This window comes from Oculina patagonica, chromosome 6, assembly GCF_052425735.1.
Source record: "Oculina patagonica isolate OP01 chromosome 6, crgOcupat, whole genome shotgun sequence".
Taxonomy (NCBI): Eukaryota; Metazoa; Cnidaria; class Anthozoa; order Scleractinia; family Oculinidae; genus Oculina; species Oculina patagonica.
In genome coordinates this window covers 26,801,048-26,821,500 of record NC_135763.1, presented here as the reverse complement: position 1 = coordinate 26,821,500, position 20,453 = coordinate 26,801,048, and the positions used below count along the sequence as shown (strand labels likewise).

Sequence of the window (20,453 nt, the reverse complement as noted above, 5' to 3'; positions counted from 1 at the left end):
CATTCCAGTATGTGGGCCTATAGGTGTAGCAGATAGAAGCGCAATACCAGATTATAGAATGACGGCAAGTTCAATCTATGACGGGCATTATTATCCCTACTACGGTCGACTGCACGTAAACAGGGGATTTGGAGGTTGGTGCCCAAGACCTCCATATAGCGGCACAGACTATCTCCAAGTTGATATGGGTACTGTACGTTCGGTTTGTGGAGTGGCAACACAGGGAGGAGGAGGACATAGTGAGTGGACCACCAGATACAAAATATACATCTCTATCAATGGTGTTACTTGGAACGCTTACAAGGAAAATAACGTTGTAAAGGTCAGTGAATTTACTATTCCATATAGATATTGATGTAAGCACTGGAAGTGAAATGGTGAGGATATGTGAGAATAAGTGAGGTCGCAAAGCCGCGAGAGCTATCCCCCGTTGACAAAAGTACGTGTGAGCTGGCGAAACTGGAAGTATGGGCACGAAATGTTTTGAAGTTTAAATTGTGGGTTACTTGGTACATTTCCTTGTCTTTTATATCTCTCTCTTTGAAAACATAAATCTTTTATTGGCAGGAATTCCAAGGAAACACTGATCAAAACAGCATCGCGTACAATTTCTTGGAAGTCAGAGCTAGATTTATTCGGATTTATCCCACTGCATTCAAATCCCATCCGGCTTTGAGAGTCGAAATATATGCCGCTTAAAAAGATGAAAAACAAAAAGGAAGTAAACGGAAGGTACAAAACACATCTCACGGTTTGGCCAGGACCTTACGCATACGCAAAACCATATCACCCGGACAGTGGACGGACAGCTGTTTCGGCCTTGTTAGGACTCATCAGCATGACATAGCCCTCCTCCAGTAAAGGACACGTGTACACGACTTTCGGTTCGTCGTCATCAAAATGGCCATGCCATGCTGATGAGGCCGAACACGACCGAAACAGCTGTCCGTGGTTGTCACTGCCAGGCCGATATGGCTGTGCGCATGCGTAAGGTCCTGACAAGACTGTTCATAGTCACCTACTTCTTGTTAAAGTCGTAGAGGACGATCGTAGCGTTTGACGGGCCGCCTTCTTGGTTTGTAAAGGCGAGAGAAAACTGGAGTACAAAATGCCCGTGGGTATGTGCGCTGGTTTTTTTGTTCTCCCCCACTTGTCGCTGGGCTTTAGAAACCAAAATGGCGGCCCGTCGAACGCAACGATCGACCTCTACGATTTCACGGGAAAATAGAGGACTGTGATCAGTCTAGATCTTGGCCAGACCGTTGAATGTTTCGTGACTTCCCTTTACTTTTTGTTTTACTAATAATATAATAGCAAAAACTACTCAAATAAGAAAAAGTTTTGTATTGGGAGGCTCCGCCCGAGGTCCAATTCCTTACCCTTTTATATACCATTTTGACAGAAAAGGCACCCCTTTGGTATACCTTTTACTGGAAAAAGGTACCCCTTTCATATTCCTGAGAGACATGGCGTATACCTAAAACAGGAAGTATCGTTGTCATTTTTATGTAGCGTTTTATAAGTTAACATGATACAGCTATAGTGTGCGAATGTTCAAAATATTTTGATTGAAGATTCTTTTAAAAACCAAAAAGACCGTATCCCTACCTTTTTATATACCTAAACTTGTGAAATTCCTACCCTTTTATATACATGAAGCATGAAATTAAACAGTTACCCCTTTTGGGCGGAGCCTCCCCGTTTAGGCCATCATAGGAAGCACAGCCCCCCCCCCTCCCCCACTCCCTCGTGTTGTATCCTATTTCGTGTTCACGCTTAAGAGAGGGTCTCAATGAGGTGGTGGCTTTTACTGTTTATGGTTAAAATTTTGGCTTTTTTACGGCTAACGATTATTTTTTTCCATAACGGTTAACAGAAGCTAAAAGTTAATTTCCATTGTTTTTAAAAGTTAAAAATTAATTTCCATTATTAATAAACAAACTTTTGGTCTTAGGACCATTCTGGGACGATAAAGTGACCTAGTCTGTTTTATTTAAAATTACTGTCCGATTTTTGATGGTGAATATATTTTACGGCTAACGGTTAAAACTTTCCCATTTTTACGCCTAACGGCTACATTTTTGGCCTTTTTACGGCTAACAGTTAACCCCATTGAGACACTCTTAAGAAAGTTTTGTTTGCATAATAATAAACATGAATTGCAGTAATGCAGTTAACTCATTAGATAAATCAATATCATATCAATACAAATAAAAATACACTGAGTGAATGTTTAAATAGCATTGCCTCGATTATTAATTTATTATTTTCACTAGTTAAAGCTGATTTTCACTCTGTACTGCGCAGTCTCGGGGGTTTGTTTTCAGTTTTGTTTTGAATTTGTTGAAAAGTTACAGTTCGGTATTAGCGTACATGAAGTTTTTTTGGCCGCTATTACGTGTCATTTCGTTAAGGAATGATTGATCTGCATGACGGTTTGAAATAACGTCGATTTCTTCTACCCGTCACTATTGTTATGCAAGCAAACGTCTAGAATTTTATTTTGATTAGTAAATATTCGCTCGGCGTTGAGGCTCACGAAAACATTACCGGGGGATATTGGACAGTACGTATTGGAAATCAACTTTGTAGAAGATGTAATCAGACTATAATCAGACTTTCTTTTTACCCTTTTAGTCCTAAGTTTGATTCCCTTATTCTCCTTACAATTCTCCTTATATTTTCATTAATGTTAGTTCTAAGAACTTGGTATAACATCAGACCACATCCACTGCTGATGATGTTCTTAATTCTCATCACCTGTCTGTTTGACAATGTTTTGATATTGTAAGGAGAAGTTAAATATTCATCATCCTTCAAAGTTACTACTCAAATTTTAAATCGAAACGTCAACGCTAGCTAACGCTCTATTCGACATATAAAGTAAATAGCTTCACGAGTGAACAAAATGAAATTTTACTGTTTTTTACTCAACTGACATTTTATTGTGTGAAGTGAAAAAAATGTTGTCATCGTCGCTTTCTCTGGTACGTTATGCAATTTAGAATGTGTTCCTTTGCTGGCCTTACGTGCATTTATTTTCCAAATGGTACTACCAAAACTCCGGTTGATGCTGTAGAGGAATTTGTTTGAAATTGTCACGAGCGAACTCCGCCACGCACTTTTACGTCTGGAGACATATGGCATGGCCGTTGCTTTCCCTGTTTTGACACAGTTTCGAACTCCTCTTTCATTAATGTCGCTGATATTTACTTTTCAACTTGTGCTGTCACAACTACTCAAGCTCAAAAGGGATGCAATCGAAGTTAATTGAAAATCCAGCGCCATACAGACAAAATTTAGCATTGATGTGTTTTCGAGGCGAACGAAGAAGTTGAAATTTCTTTGTTCTGTACTCGACATTTCATTGGCTGAAGGAAAAAAATGCTGAAATTTATTGTTTCCGTTCTGCTTTGTGATTGGTTAACTTTGTCTGGATGACCCCGGTAACAGTAGCCGCACTGTAATGTCATTATCTTTTAAAAGGAGCTATTTCACGGTATTTTAAGTCATTTTCTGGATTATTTTCAAATCGAAGGAGACCTCAGAATAATATTTTGTAACATAGAAATACACCAAAGATGTAGTAAAAACCCGAAAATAAACAAGGATGGTTTCAACTGACAAATATTAAGACAGATTACGATCGACTAACTTGAAAACTTTTGCCATTTTTTTTTTTCCAATAAGCGTTTTCCGGGACATAGCTCCTTCAATAAATCTGAATAGGTTCACAAATTAAAATTGAAACTTAGATCTTGTATAGTATGATAGTTAGCTATATATCTTGTTCGTTGATTTTTGAGTCTAATGCTTGCGTGCGCTTTGCGCATGCGCATTAGACTCTTTGTTATATGAAAAAAGCTGTTAGCAATCCCAAGGGAATGGTTCGGGATCGATAATCGTTCGCTGTAATGTAGAAAACAATGATCAGCTGCAAGAACGGACTCCGTACGGACACGCACGATTAGTTTCAATTAAAAACAGCCAATCAGCGACACGTGTTCCCACGCATAATTAAAAGTTCTTTCTCAAGTCACGATTATTCAACACTTGAACAGGACGAAATAATTTTCCAGTTAAGACATTTGTAAGCTTTTTGTGAAAATAAATCTTCGTTTTCAGTTCAGTTAAGCACTTGTGTTTTCGTCTTGCTTAAAAAGCAAGACGTCTTTGAGAAAAAATATTTCGACGGCGACTCGCGTTTATTTACACAATGCGACCAAATATTTATTTTGTTTTAAAAAATAGAAAACTTTACCTCGGTTTTTGTATTTAAGTCATTCGAATTTTGACCAATTTTTTCTTTACAATGCAAACAAAAACCTTCAAAAATAAAAGATGTACATGGATAAATGTAAATCAAGTTACGCGACTAAATCAAAATGCGTTTGTTTGGCCGCTTTGCAGTATTACACTGTCCCGGCCTTTGCCATACACTGAAATCGAATTTCATGCTTTTACGACTCTCAGAGATCTTAAGTTCTTCTTACAGCTAGAAAAATCATAAAATGGTTACATTGATATGGAAGTGATGATTCGCGAAATTTGTACATCATGATAAACAGTCTTCGCTCCTGTGTATGGTAGCTCGATAATAATTGCCTAGTTTCCAGCGTTCAAAAGGTCATCATTATATTGACGTGAGCATTTACACCCGTTTTTAGGAAAATCTGTCACTAAGTGCTTACAGTACAATGGAGTAACAGTCACTATTTCAAGTGCTTTTATTGCAAAATCTGTTTCAAGAGTCATCATCAAAATGGTGAAAAATCTGAAAGAAAACGATGTGAAGTTCTTCAACCCTTGTTGTAATGAACATGCTTTTTGTAAATCGTCACGCAATCTTGTCCAAATGTTTAATCGTTTCTGCTTTTACGGACAATACGGAAGAAGTAACATCAACTCCTGTTCATACTTTAAATTTGGTGAAGCATATAACATTTATGACTGTTTCGTTTTCATCCATAATCATCCACGATGCCCCTAGCTTGCTATAAGCATTTTAAATTAAACTCCCGAACACAAACCTCTAACCAATTTTAACCGGCTTACGAAAACCGCGCAATCTGTATCACTATGCCATACGGCATTAGACTCATGTCACCCTTGGTGACCTATTTTTACTTAATTTTGTAGAGTTTTGTAATACGACGTATAGTTAACACTGTAGTTCACAATAAAGATGTTTTAAACTTCGCCGTCTGGAGTTAATGGTCATGTAATTCAAAGAGGAATTTTGTTCTCTCTTTTCTTCTTTAATTTTTTTGACGATAATTATAAGCAAAACAATGTTTTGGATTGTTTGTACCACTTTACTTAAACTTTAAAAAGATTAGCCATTCGTGAGAAAAACTTGCAAAAATGACGTCGAAAAGATCACAGGAAACAGTGAAAGATCTAGATATACATTAATAGCTTTAGTCAGCATGGTACGTTGCGTAATACAGCAGGATATGTTTTAGCCGTCGGTGTATGCTTTCCGATACCTTTCATCGTAAAGAAAAGATAAACTGGACTCGTAAAATTGCCCACCCGTCAGTATTAAATATAGTGGCTTAATACCATCTTTTTAGAGGTTTAGTCGGTTTGTTACATTCCATATTTCTATTTGTAGTTAATCGTACTTTTTTGTTGCCCGTTGAGGACATATCAGGCGAATTTGGCCAAACCATTGTTCGTAAAAACGCAATCGAGCCAAAATGCCCATGGCGAGACCAAAGGAGCCTGAAAGGCCGCCGAAGCATACCAAAAAGGTACGATTTATTAGATATTTACCGTATTTAAATTCGCTATACAATGAACTAAATCAGAATAGTAGAAAAGGCTTCTGATTAGCTATAAACTGCAAATCTGGACTGAGTAGACGGTAGACCGCTTAGCAGAAGTGTGATTACAGGCAGAATTGGACGACAGTAATTAAAAAAGCAAGACTTTTTATCCCTTTCCTCTTCTTTTTTATTTCTTTTTTTTACGATGAGCATACTGTTGAATCTCGATAACTGGAATACTCAAAAGCTCGAACCTCCCGCTAACTCAAACCTTTTTCGATTCCCCTCCAAGTAATTTTCTTACCAATTTTGCTCTTAATAACTCGAACTCCCGATAAACTCAAACTAAATTCAACTTCCCTTGACGGTTCGAGTTATTGGGAGTTAAATGTAATATTACCACCAAATAAAGAAAAATCGAAAACAAAATTCGAAAAACAGCGAAGATATAGTTTAAACCCGAAAAATAACAAGAACTGCTTTATTTTGTCTCGTCTTTTTCATTAGCCACCTTTGAGGGAAATGCTCAAACGTGACCGCCATAAAGGTCACACTGTGTATTATGACAGAATACATTTTTTTTTCACTTAATGGTGTCTGTCGCTTTCCGTCTTATCTGCTCTAAAGAATTTGACCCGTAATTATCATTCAGCAGCATGTCATCCATCTATCGGTTTGTTTCACTCTAAGTGACATGTTGTGATGTCTTATTTAATTGTACTCTTCCGATCGACCCGTTATATCCCCACTCCCCCGCCCCACCCCCCACGCAACGTGTGAACCTGAGGAACGACAATGCAAATACACCTTCTGCTACTTTAACCATTACCGTCTCCTCCCTCTCTAAAATTCCGTGTCGCTGAGGTGATGAAATGACAATTTATAGAATTTCCTGTTTATTCTGATATTAGAAGTAGTATCAGGTTTAGAAGCAGAGCAAAATTACAAACGTGTCTTCACGGGTCATTTTCGAGCACGTTCGATCACTGTGTCCAAAAATGTCTTCGAAAAATAATGTTTCATCTGTTTGCCAAGGCACAGTGTTGTCTCTGTTTTGTTTGCTTCTTTACTCCGCTGGATTCATTAGAATCGAGCTGAAGTTTAATGATCACGATCAAAGATTGGTAGCTGTCGAGGAAGCCATTGCTAAGATGAAACACGGAATGGCGGAGATTTCAAATAAAGGTACGGTGTCTCGGGAATTATTTTAGACGTAATATAAAACTCCTTTCTTTACGGATTCGATCCTCTCTACGCTTTAGCTATCGTCTAAACATATTACATTAAATACGTTTTTGTTCAACAGAAGTCAGAACTGAAGAACATTCCGTTAATAGACTCGAAGCCTGAAACCAAATACTGTAGCGACTTCCATAATTCTTTATTAATGTCTACAAGTTAGTAAAAAGAAAGCATAAACAATTCTCTAACACTTCCAACTGAATAATGAAAACTCAAGAAAACAAACTGATTTTCAGACAGCCACGTTGCATGTAGTAAACGACTTTAATGAATTGATTTTGCGTCGTATCATCCTGTTCCATCGTCACAATAATGGTTGACCAAGCTTCTGGTCTTTTATCGTTACAAGCGATACTTTCATTGACTTAAATTTAACCGCCTTATGTAATTTCGTCACTTAAATTGACAGCAAAAAGTAAAATATATTTAACACTTTCTATACGTTAGTCACCTCAGTTATGATTTTGCTTTTTATTGGTCTGCAGTGTAAACAAAAGTCACGCGTAACAGAGGATCGAGAACGCGCGTGACACAAGCTAACAAAACAACAGAAATGACCTAGAACTGATATCATGTCTTGTACAAGAGCTCTGTATCTTGGTACATTTAGAACGTGAACCAGGTTGAAAAATTCTTCTGTGTAACGTTATTTGGATCTGTTTTACATGTTTAGCTGCTGAGAAATTCTTACCTTTATTACCGTAATGAATCAATTTAGCGCCCGGGGCGCTTATTTACTAGGGCGCTTATTCGAGACAGGGCGCTTATTGGGGTCAGCGCGCTAATTTATTTTTTTGCGAAACAACCAAATGTTCAAAACAAAACTTTAATATATTTTAAAATAACTAGCAATAAAATAAACTGTAATAGTAATAAATTGTTGAAAGTTCCGTCACTTTTACAAGAATTGTTCATTTTAGCAATAAATATATACATTTAGAAAATAGCACAAAGTAAATACGTGCGCTGATTGGTTAAAAATTGTGTTTCTATAACTCGATGGAGACACAGACATTCGTAGACACGGCAATCGATATTCACGGCGCTGAAATGAGCAATGCAAAAATAACAACTAAGAATTGTGCCAAATTTTAATGTCACAGCTGACAAAAACCAGGTGAGGACTAAACAAATATTTGCACACTTGAAAACAAGCGAATAAGATGTTTACAGAGCCCGCTACACATTCAAAAATAGCCTGTGAAAGAAATTATCGAAGCGACTGACCTTTCAAAGAAGTATATGAATTAACGCAACTTCACTCCACTTTAGGCTTTGCAGCACTTCAGAACTATTCACAGCTCCTCAACAGGACAAGATATTCGTCCTGAATGCCGAGTCAAACTTCTTTTAACCCTATTCAGACCGGACTTTTTTGGACCTTCTCAGACCGGGGGGAAGGCTTCGGAAGCCCCCCCCCCCCCCTATGTAACTTCCAGAATATTTAAGAAATCACCATGAAACTTATAGGATATATTGCACGTCCGAAACTCTTTCTTTTGGTATACATCACGTGGGATGGTGACGTCAAATCACGTGACAATTACATCATGATGTCAAAACAGCCGCCATCTTGAATCCGCCATCTTGGATTTCAAAATTTCTCCAAAATGCCAGAAAACCACCCAAAATCATTGCAAAGTACTCAAAATGAATAAAAATGTGCTCTAAACCCGTAAAAATGTAAAAATAATGCCATTTAAGTTGATTTTTATTAACAGAAACACGCAAAATTACAAATTTGGGAAAACATGCCTGTCAAAATGCCATCGCCATGGTGATGTCAAGTTCCTGACACATCATCCAACCCTACCAATTTGTTGCCAGATAAATTTTAGGAAAACTCAGAAAGTTTGGCAGCGTTTGGTTAAATCTTAAAAAAATTATAACAGTTCAAAGTCAGCGCGGGCCTCAAATGCCCCTCCCCCCCGGTCTTAATAGGGTTAACAGAAAAATAATGCACTTTCACCACCTAGGTTCGAGTCGCTCGATCGGCAGAGTCAGTCGTCAAACCATTCGGTTAGGTCGATGAAGCGAAATAAAACCACAATTCTTGACTCCTTCCAGTGTTTGACTTCAGTTAAACCATCGGCTTAGTTATTTCTCATAATTACGTTAACGTAGGGGCCTGTTTTCTTTGTTTGTTTGGCCAAAAAACGGTGAATTTTAGCCTTGAATAAGCAAATGTTGAACAGTTAATTTATTTCTGTTCATCGCCTGCCTTACTATGATTGGTTGATTATGTTCATGACGTAAAACCGCGAGGTGAAGAGAATCTACGTTTTGATGTTATCCCTCGGACGTACAAGCAAACTCATACCCCCATCATGGTACAAGGGGGGGGGGGGGGTGGATGGAACCCCTCCCTGGAGTTTTCGTTATATTAAGGCGTAGCGAAATTATTTTGCTCTGAGAAGAAAGCCCTTAGCTTACTCTACAAGATGACATAACTTTTATTGGCTGTGACGTCATATGACGTCATGTGACGTCATAAGAGCCGCCATCTTGGATCCGCCATCTTGGATTTCAACATTTTCTTAGAAAGTCACAAAATAACGAAAGTTGATGCAAAATCAAGCTAGAATGCTTATGGAATGTAAAAATAAACAAATCTTACCCTTCTGTTTAAAAAAAAAAACTGGAAAAAATCAAGAAAAATGTTAAAAATGACGATTTTTGGCAAGACCTACTTGTATTTGTGAGGTTGCCATGGTAACGTCATATACCATGTACACATGGTTGACATATCAAAATTTCCGCAAAGGATGAATGAACAGCTACCCGAAAGTTTCAGCATTGTAAGGTAAATGTTTTTTTCAAAATTGGGAAAAAACCTTACGGGGGGGGGGGGGGGGGGGGGCATCCACCCCCACTTGTACGGCCGAGGGTTAAATAAAGCGCTAAATATTACTTTGATGTGCGTTATTTTCTTTGTGCTGTTTTCTAAAAGAAATAGAAAACATCGACTCGTGTTTCAACAGCTTTTCTCGTTCTGCCAAACTTCCACTCGTGTTTCTATAACTCGATAGAAACACGGAACATGTTGTCTATTTCTTAAGTACAGTACGATGAATGTTCATGAGTTTATCTTTTCGACGTCGACGACTTCAGTAGGGTCAGTTAACCACAATAGAAGCGCTTTTAAGAATAGGGGCGCGTATAAGAATACGGGCGCTTATAAGAATCGGGGCGCTTATTAACAAAAACACATTCGAAGGGGGGCGCTTAATCGGAAGGGGGCGCTTATTGGGAGGAGGGCGCTAAATCGAATCATTACTGTATTATTATTTTTAAAGCCTTTCACGATTGATTATTTGTGCTATATAAAGATCATTTGAAGTCTGTGGAATCCATTAAGAATTCCTGTGAAATTGCCAAAAATGTAATTCGCGATTTCTATGTAAGATTCTTAGAACTGATACGAGACTTAAACTTTAAGATTGTAAGTTGATCCGTATTTCTAAGTTAAAACTAAAGTTGAAAGTTAAAATTTGTACTTAAACTATGATCCAATTTTTTTCACTATTAACAAAATTTGCTTAAACACGTAACTGATGCGCATATCGTAATAAACTTGTATATTGCTTAAACATGTAACTGATGCGTATATCTCTAATTTCTGTATAGAAATTTCAAATTTACATTCTGAGAACGAGGTAAACAGCGCAACAGAAGTCCATAGAATCACACGGAGTATTTCCAGAAATCCGCTGATTAATAATTCATCCAACATGAAAGAAGTTTTGAAAGAAGTTGTCACTTCGAGTTTCAAAGAGATTTGTCAGAAGAGTGGCAGCTTCAACGTTTGCCCACGAGGAAGGCAGGGACCTCCGGGAAGAAAAGGAAGAAAAGGTTCCCAAGGAATCACGGGACCGCCAGGTAGAGCTGGAAAGCAAGGAATCATGGGACCACCAGGAATAAGAGGAGAAAAGGGGATAAAAGGGGATATCGGGCCAATGGGTATCCCAGGGATTAAAGGTGAACCAGGAGAATCCATTTCTGCGCCAAAAGTGACAATTTCTCCTTCGCAACTGACTGCCAATAAAAGCAACACTGCAGCTCTCTTTTGCTCTGCTACTGGACATCCCGCTCCTCAAGTATCTTGGTCCAAAGTTAATGGATCATTACCTAGCAACAGAACAAAGTTAACGTCAGAAGGACTGATGCAGATTGTGGATGTTCGCCTAGAGGATGCTGGGAAATACAAATGTTTAGCCCGAAATATTCTGGGAGAAGATGAAAAAGTTGCAAGTCTTGTTGTACAAAGTATGTCGTTTAAATGTTTTTCACCTTCAATAGCGGACTTTGGAGGTTTACCCATTATGTTTCATAATCCGATGATGACTTTGATAATCAAACACGATTTACCTTGATGTTTGTCACACATTCCATTGATTTATGCTGTTTTCTAGCGTCATGTGGAAATATATAGCAAAATCTAAAATGGCGAAAGGCCAGGAAAGTATTTCCAAAAGATATACATATATATTTAAATGATCCATTGAATTCAGCCATTGTGGATAATTATTTTGCTTTTAATTCTTTCACTGCAGGTCGGCCCAAGGTTTCTCTCTCGCTTGGTCCATCTTATGTTGAAAAGGGCAAGAACATCACCTTACCAACTTGTCACGTGACTGGCTTTCCGCCAGCTGTGATCACGTGGTCTAAGGTGCGCGATAATTTATCGCAAACAAGATCTGTTTCAAAAGACGGACAGCTGTCGATAATAAATGCTCAAAAGAAAGATTTCGGCCTGTACACATGCAAAGCGTCAAATAGGTTAGGACACGACTCGGCTGCTACACATCTTATCGTTGTGGAACTGCCACAATTTACAGCCAGTCCTCCTGCCAACCTCGAGGTAGGCAAAACCCGAACTATTACGGTCCCTTGTCAGGCTACCGGGGACCCCAAACCCACAGTCACGTGGACGAGAGAAAATGGCGAGCTACCTTCTGGAAGATCAAAAAGTTGGTGTGGACGGAACACTTCAAATCTGGAACCTTAAACAAGAGGACTCGGGGATGTATACCTGTACGGCGTCATCGGCGGTTGTGTTTAAGACGTATTCTGCAATGATGCTCACTGTAAGAGGTAAGACGTTACCATGTCATGTATTTTTACTCACGTATCTCGTCTTTAAGCTTAGAAATGAGCTCTCCTTTCTTGTAGAAAAACGCAATTTTGGTGGGGTACCTAGAGACCTAACAGTTAGGACGTCTGTCTTCGAATCGAGCGATCCGGGTTCAGTGACTACAACCTAACGTGTTCCTAGGGCTTTTCCCTTGGTAATTTGAACTATCAATTCAAGGAAAAATCCTTGGCAACGAGGTTCCAATGACTGGTCCGGTATATGTGTTTTGTTTCCTTTGAACAAAATTAAACACCTGGCCCTTACAAGGCTAAAAGTGCCCAGCCAAGGGTATAAATTAGTACATCTGACTTTTGAAGTTTACCGAATAAAAAATCCGGGGCAAAGGTTGACTGCAGTTGACTAGCACGCAATTCAAAGAAAAATAAAAAAATCTATACCCTATTCCATACCCAAAGGGCTTGAAACCCATATCCTTCTTATACAAGGGAGTACCCAATCCCACCGGTTGGAGATGTGACGTTCCAACATTTATTTAATTAAAAAATCCTTTATTTTGATATTTCGTTGCACAGTTGAACTGTTGTCCTTTTGAAGCTAGAGACATTTTCAGGCGATTAAAAAATTCTTTATTTTGATATTTCGTTGCACAGTTGAACTGTTGTCCTTCTGAAGCTAGAGACATTTTCAGGCGATTTTTTTCAGAAAGTAGAAACTTCCTTCTTGGAATAATGTCCATGCAAATACATATTCTCCACCGTGTAGCGCACCGTGTAATATCATACGGTCCGAGTTTGTCCGCTCGCTTGTCTGTCCACGTGGAGGAAGCTGAGAAGAGAGAGTGGATGAATTCCGATCGTCTGAAAAACCAGGCTAAGCCCAACACTGCTGATGTTCAAAAGTCATATCAGGACCGGGTTTTAGTGTCGAGCCGATTCTGTGTTGTCTGTGTGTCACATTTATACGGGAGATACGAATTTTAAGGGGCTTTTGTACAAAAAATAATATATTTTTCTCAAGGATTATACTGGAGGAGCTAGATAGTGGTATGATATATTTTTGCAACAAAATAAATCCATAAATTTGACACAAAGGTAACACAGTAACACGACTGTCTTGTTTAATATTTGTCGTCCAGTATGTGGACCTGTAGGTGTAGAGGACAGGAACACAATACCAGATGCTAGAATGACGGCAAGCACAATCCACAGTAGTAATTATTATCCATACTACGGACGGCTGAATGAAGTGAGGGGATCTGTTTCTTGGGCTACAAAGACTTCATCAGACAGAACAGACTATCTTCAAGTTGACATGGGTGCAGTACACTCTGTTTGTGCAGTAGCGACACAAGGAGGGAATGTGTGCACTGGTTGGTTGACAGGCTACGAAGTATATCTTTCGTTCGATGGAGTGACATGGAACGCCTACGAGGAGAACAATGTTAAAAACGTGAGTAAACGAAATGATTTGATCAATCATATTCAAAACAATGAGTGTATCGTAAATCAGTTTATGTGAGCAAATTAAGAAACAGAAGAGTGTGTTAGCGTAAAAACCCAGTGCTATTATAGCATTATAGCTAATTGCTAATTTGTGCAGTAAAACGGTTGGAACCTGAGCCGAAGTTCATAAATCGGTGTTTTATTTCCAATACTGGCTTTTGAATATAAATGTTTATTTATGATTAGATAGACTTGATCCAAGTAGCTCGTTAGATTCGCAGCAGATCGCGGAACGAGCAACTTATATCACCTGCAGGGCAGTGGCGTCACAGGTGGATTGTTCTTCTGGATAAATAGATTCACTGCGATCTTCGGGGCACAATTTTATCTATCATTTTGTAAGAGATCTTTTAAAATAACTCTATTGACATAACGAAAAAAGATCTAGAGAGCGACTTGAAGCAAGACTAATGATTGAAAATTTTGAAGACTTATTCAACTTTCAGGATATTAATCTTATTCGCACGCAGTTTATGTCCTCACACCTTTATAGTTATTTTAATGTAACACTACTTGAACTGAAAGTGATAAATGATCATCGCAGTGAATTTCCAATTTAAGCAATTGGAATAAAGAAGCCTGAAAAAAATTCAGGGCTTCAACGGGATTCGAACCCGTGACTTCCGCGATACCGGTGCGATGCTCTACCAACTGAGCTATGCCCCATTGCATATCTTTTTCACATGTTGTTCCATACAAAGGCAATTGTCAATGATTACTCCTAGGTTGCGTGCAGACGACTTAGGGGCAATGTACTCATCTCCAACCCGAATATGTTTAAGATCAGGGCAATGTCGAAATTTGGAGCTAATAACGACTAGTTCAGTTTTGTCCAGGTAAGTTTCAATAAGTTGTTACACATCGAAAAAGAGAGCATGCGTGCCACCGTAGCGTACGGACGCGTATTTTAGGCGGATCCCAACTCCGTCCTAAATTCGAGCCATAAGAAGTAAATATTTAAGTAATTTAAGTATGTAACAAATGAAAAAGAGAAGAGGCAAGCACAAACGAGGGGAAAGAGGTTCCACTGAAGACGAATCAAACTCAGCCAAGAAACTCAACATGGATGTGACTGAGTGTGCCAGCGACAAAGATGGCGGCGAAGGTGACGAAGATCCAGAGTTCTACGAAACAGTTCACAGTAATTTTCAGAGAGTTGTTTCAACTCCAAAAGTGGAGTTAAAATTTTAGGTTAAAAATAACTCCTTTTTAAGGGTTATTTTAACTCCTTTATTTAACTCCCATTTTGGTGTTAAAATAACTCTACTAGAGGAGTTTGTTTAACTCTACAAAAGGAGTTATTTTAACTCTATATGGGAGTTAATGTAACTCTAAAAGTGGAGTTAAAAATAACTCATTTTTGGGGTATTTTAACTCCAATTTTGGGGTTAAATTAACTCTAGTGGGGAGTTACTTTAACTCTACAAAAAGAGTTATTTGAACTCTATATGGGAGTTACTGTAACTCCAAAAGTGGAGTTAAACATTTAGGTTAAAAATAACTCCTTTTTAAGGGTCATTTTAACTCCCAAATTTTACTCCAATTTTGGAGTTGTAATAGGTCCAACAAGGGAGTCACTTCAACTCTACTTCATCAAAGAAAAGAGTTATTTTGACTCCATAATCAGGGTTACAAATACTCTGTTACCAGAGTTAAAGTAACTCAGGTGCATTTGCCCTATTTAGTAAAGCAACATCACACAAATTGACTGTTAACTTTTACATCTTTAATTCAGTCATAGTTCATTTTCTTATTTGGACATGAGTTTAATACACTGTACATAATTTGTATTAAAAATGACAATAATGTAAATTTCTACTATTGATATCAATAAATAAAGAATCTACAAGTATGTATAATTAAAACATTTTATTAAATACTAACAATTCTCTTAAAATTTGAGCTCATACAACATGTATGATAATACATCAAAATTCAATCTGTTCATTTGAACTGCCACAGGTTTACAATTTAATTTTCATGAACAGGAACAAGATTGCATAAACCACAGTTAACAGGAAAATATTATATGCATTTATTTTTCAGGAAGCAAACTCTTCCATCTAAATCAGACCCACTGGCAATCAAAATCTAAAGTAAATTTTAAAAACACAATCAATAAAAAGTATAAAATTGGCATAACATAAAATTATCATTCCTAACTTATTTATCTGCAGCTTTTCCCTTGTTGGCCAGCTTGTGTTGGTATTTTTCTGTAAAGATAAAACAGAACTTTTAGAGTTGTAAAAAGTTAACATAAATTGCAGTTATGTACCAGCCATCAAGGTCTGACAGAATAGAAGCCTAAGTAATGAAGTCCATAATATTTAAACATTTAAAACAATGTGGTCACTCATTTGGACACAAGCTTTAAGATCTGGCAAAAATGCCACCACTCGCTTAGTGTACCAAATATCAAGATCTCACATCGTGGAGCCCTGAATAAATTCTAATATACATGTCATCTCACCCACTGTAAGTGTGGATTTTTAATGTTACATTGCATAGTCAAAATGGCTGAAGGCCCTCTAGTTAAAAGGTGAATGCTGCTTTCATTAAAACAGAGCAGCTTCCATTCTGAAAAGATTTGAATGTTAAAAAAAGCTTCATTCATTCATCCATACCTGTAGCTACCATTTTAAAACCAAACTGTTAATTAATTTTTAGATGAAGGTTGAAACTTACCCTAACAGGTAAATAAATACGAGGATTGCTTGCATTACCCTCCAATACAATGAGTATCTGAAAAAAGATTAAAAATAAAGTTTTTGGGTTACAGAACAATATTATTGATGGTCCACTCAGGCCCCACTGACATGGAAAGAGGATGACCCTAGCACTAGGATCATCAGAGCGGATGTTCGAAGTGCTAGGATCATCCTACCTCTCAGACAGGTTGATACGTGTGCAAGGATGATCCTAGCACCAGGGCCAAATGCAACCTTTTACCAGTGTTTGTAAACTAAAAGCTAAAAACACATTGCATAATATTTTGCTCAGATGATTCGAGTCCATGTACTAGGATAATCTTATTTTTACATAGCAAGATGATGGTTCTGGTGCTACCTTCATGTAGGAACATCCTCTTTTAAATTAAAATGGGGTCTCAGTTCTGTGAGCTACTATTCACATAAAGAAACTTAATATTACAGCTCAAGTGGTGCAAGGTGTTTACATGTATGTATACATGTATGCACATGAAACTGCAAATTATGGAAGAGAAGCTATCCAAATTTTGTGTTGGGATTCAGAGATACATGTATCAATGCAAAACATAAAATTGCAAACTATTTATCAGTGCCACCAAAAAAACTATTTATTAGTGCAACAGTCAATGTAGATGATAAGTCATTTCAATTCGCATACTCAGCTAACATGTAAGGTTTATATGTTTTCCATCCAGTGATTTCTTTGATTTTTCTATTAGCCCTTAAATTTAGTCAGTAACAAATCCTTTGCATATCTTCAGTTAACAATTTACTAAATATGCAAACTGACAAAAATTATTGCATATCAGATAATCAGAATCAGCAGAATCCATCACTCTAATTTTGCCAAATACAACTAACGCACATGCAGTTTGTTTTCGCCTGTATACAACTGTAGTAAGATTTTGGTCCGTAGCATACAATCCCGATTTCTTGAACCCTTGGTCTATCGAAATTCCCAACTTTCCGAACCTATTTTCTTTCCCTTGTATAGTACATCTCTGTTATTTAACCCTCGATTATTTAACGCAATTTTAGTTCCTTCGGGAGTTTCGAGTAAGGGATTCTACTGGATTGACTTGATAATACAACCGCCTCGTTTTAGATCTTTTAAGCGCTAAAATCAATTAAGCTTACCTTTCACGAAGTTATCATTCCATAAGGCTGTAAAATTCATCTTTTTGAAGGTGACTTACACAGGAAACTTTTTAAGATTCACAGTTGGGAATTAAATGGGAAATTTTCCCATTATTGGGAAAAATTTGGGAAAAGAAATTCCTTTTTTGGGATAATTTTGGGAATTTGCCATTTCCCAATACCTTATACATGGGTTTTCCCTGGGAAAAAGGCTTTACTTTTGTTTTCAGTCCCAATATTGGGAAAATGTTGTGAATAATTTCCCATGTTATTCCCAAAATTGTGAACAAGATGGGAATATTTTCCCATGTTATTCCCAATATTGTGAATAATACGGGAATATTTTCCCATGTTATTCCCGAAATTGTGAATAATATGGGAATATTTCCCCATGTTATTCCCAATATTGTGAAAAACATTAGAATATTTTCCCACGTTATTCCCGATATTGTGAATAAGATGGGAATATTTTCTCATGTTATTCCCGACATTGTGAATAATATGGGAATATTTTTCCATGCTATTCCCAATATTGTGAGTGACATGGGAATATTTTCCCATACTATTCCCAATATTGTGAATGACATGGGAATATTTTCCCATGTTATTCCCAACATTGTGAATATTTTCCCATATTATTCCCAACATTGTGAATAACATTAGAATATTTTCCCATGTTATTCCCAACATTGTGAATAACATTAGAATATTTTCCCATGTTATTCCCAACATTGTGAATATTTTCCCATATTATTCCCAACATTGTGAATAACATTAGAATATTTTCCCATGTTATTCCCAACATTGTGAATGACATGGGAATATTTTCCCATGTTATTCCCAACATTGTGAATATTTTCCCATATTATTCCCAACATTGTGAATAACATTAGAATATTTTCCCATGTTATTCCCAACATTGTGAATGACATGGGAATATTTTCCCATGTTATTCCCAATATTGTGAATAACATGGGAATATTTTCCCATGCTATTCCCAACATTGTGAATAACATTAGAATATTTTCCCATATTATTCCCAACATTGTGAATAATATGGGAATATTTTCCCATATTATTCCCAACATTGTGAATAATGTGGTGATATTTTCCCATATTATTCCCAACATTGTGAATAATATGGGAATATTTTCCCATGTTATTCCCAACATTGTGAATATTTTCCCATATTATTCCCAACATTGTGAATAATGTGGTGATATTTTCCCATTTTATTCCCAACATTGTGAATGACATGGGGATATTTTCCCATGTTATTCCCAATATTGCGAATAACATGGGAATATTTTCCCATGCTATTCCCAACATTGTGAATAACATTAGAATATTTTCCCATGTTATTCCCAATATTGTGAATTAAATGGGAATATTTTCCCATGTTATTCCCAACATTGTGAATAATATGGGAATATTTTCCCAAGTTATTCCCAATATTGGGACTATCATGGGAATATTTTCCCATGCTATTCCCAACATTGTGAATAACATTAGAATATTTTCCCATGTTATTCCCAATATTGTGAATTAAATGGGAATATTTTCCCATGTTATTCCCAACATTGTGAATAATATGGGAATATTTTCCCATGTTATTCCTAATATTGTGAATATCATGGGAATATTTTCCCATGATATTCCCAACATTGTCAATAACATTAGAATATTTTCCCATGTTATTCCCAATATTGTGAATAATATGGGAATATTGTCCCACGTTATTCCCAAAATGTGAATAATATGGGAATATTTTCCCATGTTATTCCCAATATTGTGAATGAAATGGGAATATTTTCCCATGTTATACCCAACATTGTGAATGAAATGGGAATATTTTCCCATGTTATTCCCAATATTGTGAATGACATGGGAATATTTTCCCATATTATTCCCAATATTGTGAATAATATGGGGATATTTTCCCATGTTATTCCCAACATTGTGAATGACATGGGAATATTTTCCCATGTTATTTACGACATTGTGAATAATATGGGAATATTTCCCCATGCTATTCCCAACATTGTGAATAACATTAGAATATTTTCCCATGTTATTCCTAATATTGTGAATATCATGGGAATATTTTCCCATGATATTCCCAACATTGTCAATAACATTAGAATATTTTCCCATGTTATTCCCAATATTGTGAATAATATGGGAATATTGTCCCACGTTATTCCCAAAAGTGTGAATAATATGGTAATATTTTCCCATTTTATTCCCAACATTGTGAATAATATGGTAATATTTTCCCATGTTATTCCCAACATTGTGAATGACATGAGAATGCTTTCCAATTTTATTTCCAACATTGTGAATTATATGGGAATTATTGTGAATGACATGGGAATATTTTCCCATGTTATTCCCGACATTGTGAACAATATGGGAATATTTTCCCATGTTATTCACAACAGAGTGGATAATATGGGAATATTTTCCCATGTTATTCCCATCATTGAGGATATATAAAATAATTTCCATGTTATTCCCAACATTGTAAATAATATGGGAAGTTATTCCCAGCCCCGTGAACATAATGGAAACTATAGAGGTTTTGCACGGTGGCCATGTTGCATGGCAGGAACAATAGAATGTTTTTCCTATGGGAAAAAATGTCATTCTAATGCTAAATATTTTCATTGTTCCTGCCATGCAACATATATGGCCGCCGTGCAAAACCTCTATTCCCCAAGTTATTCCAAAAATTGTGAATAAAATGGGAATAATCCCCATGTTATTCCAAAAGTTGAAAATAATACGCAAATGTTTCTCCCATTTCCTAAACTTGTGAATGATTATAGCAGTTGAGAAGTAAGATATTGGGAATATTTACCCTGTTACCCTTGAACTATTCCCAAGAAGAAAATTATCTTGTGATTCTCCAATATCCTTTCAGGACATTATTGTGAGTCAGGAATCCTTCAATAATGAAGGTCTAAACTAATAATGTATATTATTTATTGAACAACAT

General features: G+C 36.9%; 1 protein-coding gene, 1 long non-coding RNA gene and 1 pseudogene across 3 annotated transcripts in view; 2 read left to right on the top strand and 1 right to left on the bottom strand.

Annotated features, from left to right (window-relative positions):
• The window catches only part of LOC144658220 (uncharacterized), a 77,612-nt gene that overhangs the window by 7,917 nt on the left and 49,242 nt on the right, over window positions 1–20,453 (top strand). Inside the window, exons 4-5 of the mRNA XM_078518604.1 lie at window positions 9–322; window positions 568–3,729. Of these exons, the coding sequence (XP_078374730.1) occupies window positions 9–322; window positions 568–699 (446 nt within the window). The 3' untranslated portion in view covers window positions 700–3,729. The remainder of the gene's footprint in view (window positions 1–8; window positions 323–567; window positions 3,730–20,453) is intronic.
• LOC144658160 (uncharacterized) overlaps window positions 6,268–20,453 on the top strand; it is a 36,153-nt pseudogene continuing 21,967 nt past the window's right edge. Inside the window, exons 1-4 of the transcript XR_013571652.1 lie at window positions 6,268–6,956; window positions 10,641–11,279; window positions 11,567–12,107; window positions 13,244–13,557. The product of XR_013571652.1 is annotated as an uncharacterized LOC144658160 (transcript). The remainder of the gene's footprint in view (window positions 6,957–10,640; window positions 11,280–11,566; window positions 12,108–13,243; window positions 13,558–20,453) is intronic.
• LOC144658399 (uncharacterized) lies at window positions 15,319–17,513 on the bottom strand. The gene is made up of 3 exons (XR_013571691.1): window positions 17,456–17,513; window positions 16,296–16,352; window positions 15,319–15,823 (listed from the first exon to the last, which is right to left on the bottom strand). It is a non-coding gene; the product is annotated as an uncharacterized LOC144658399 (long non-coding RNA).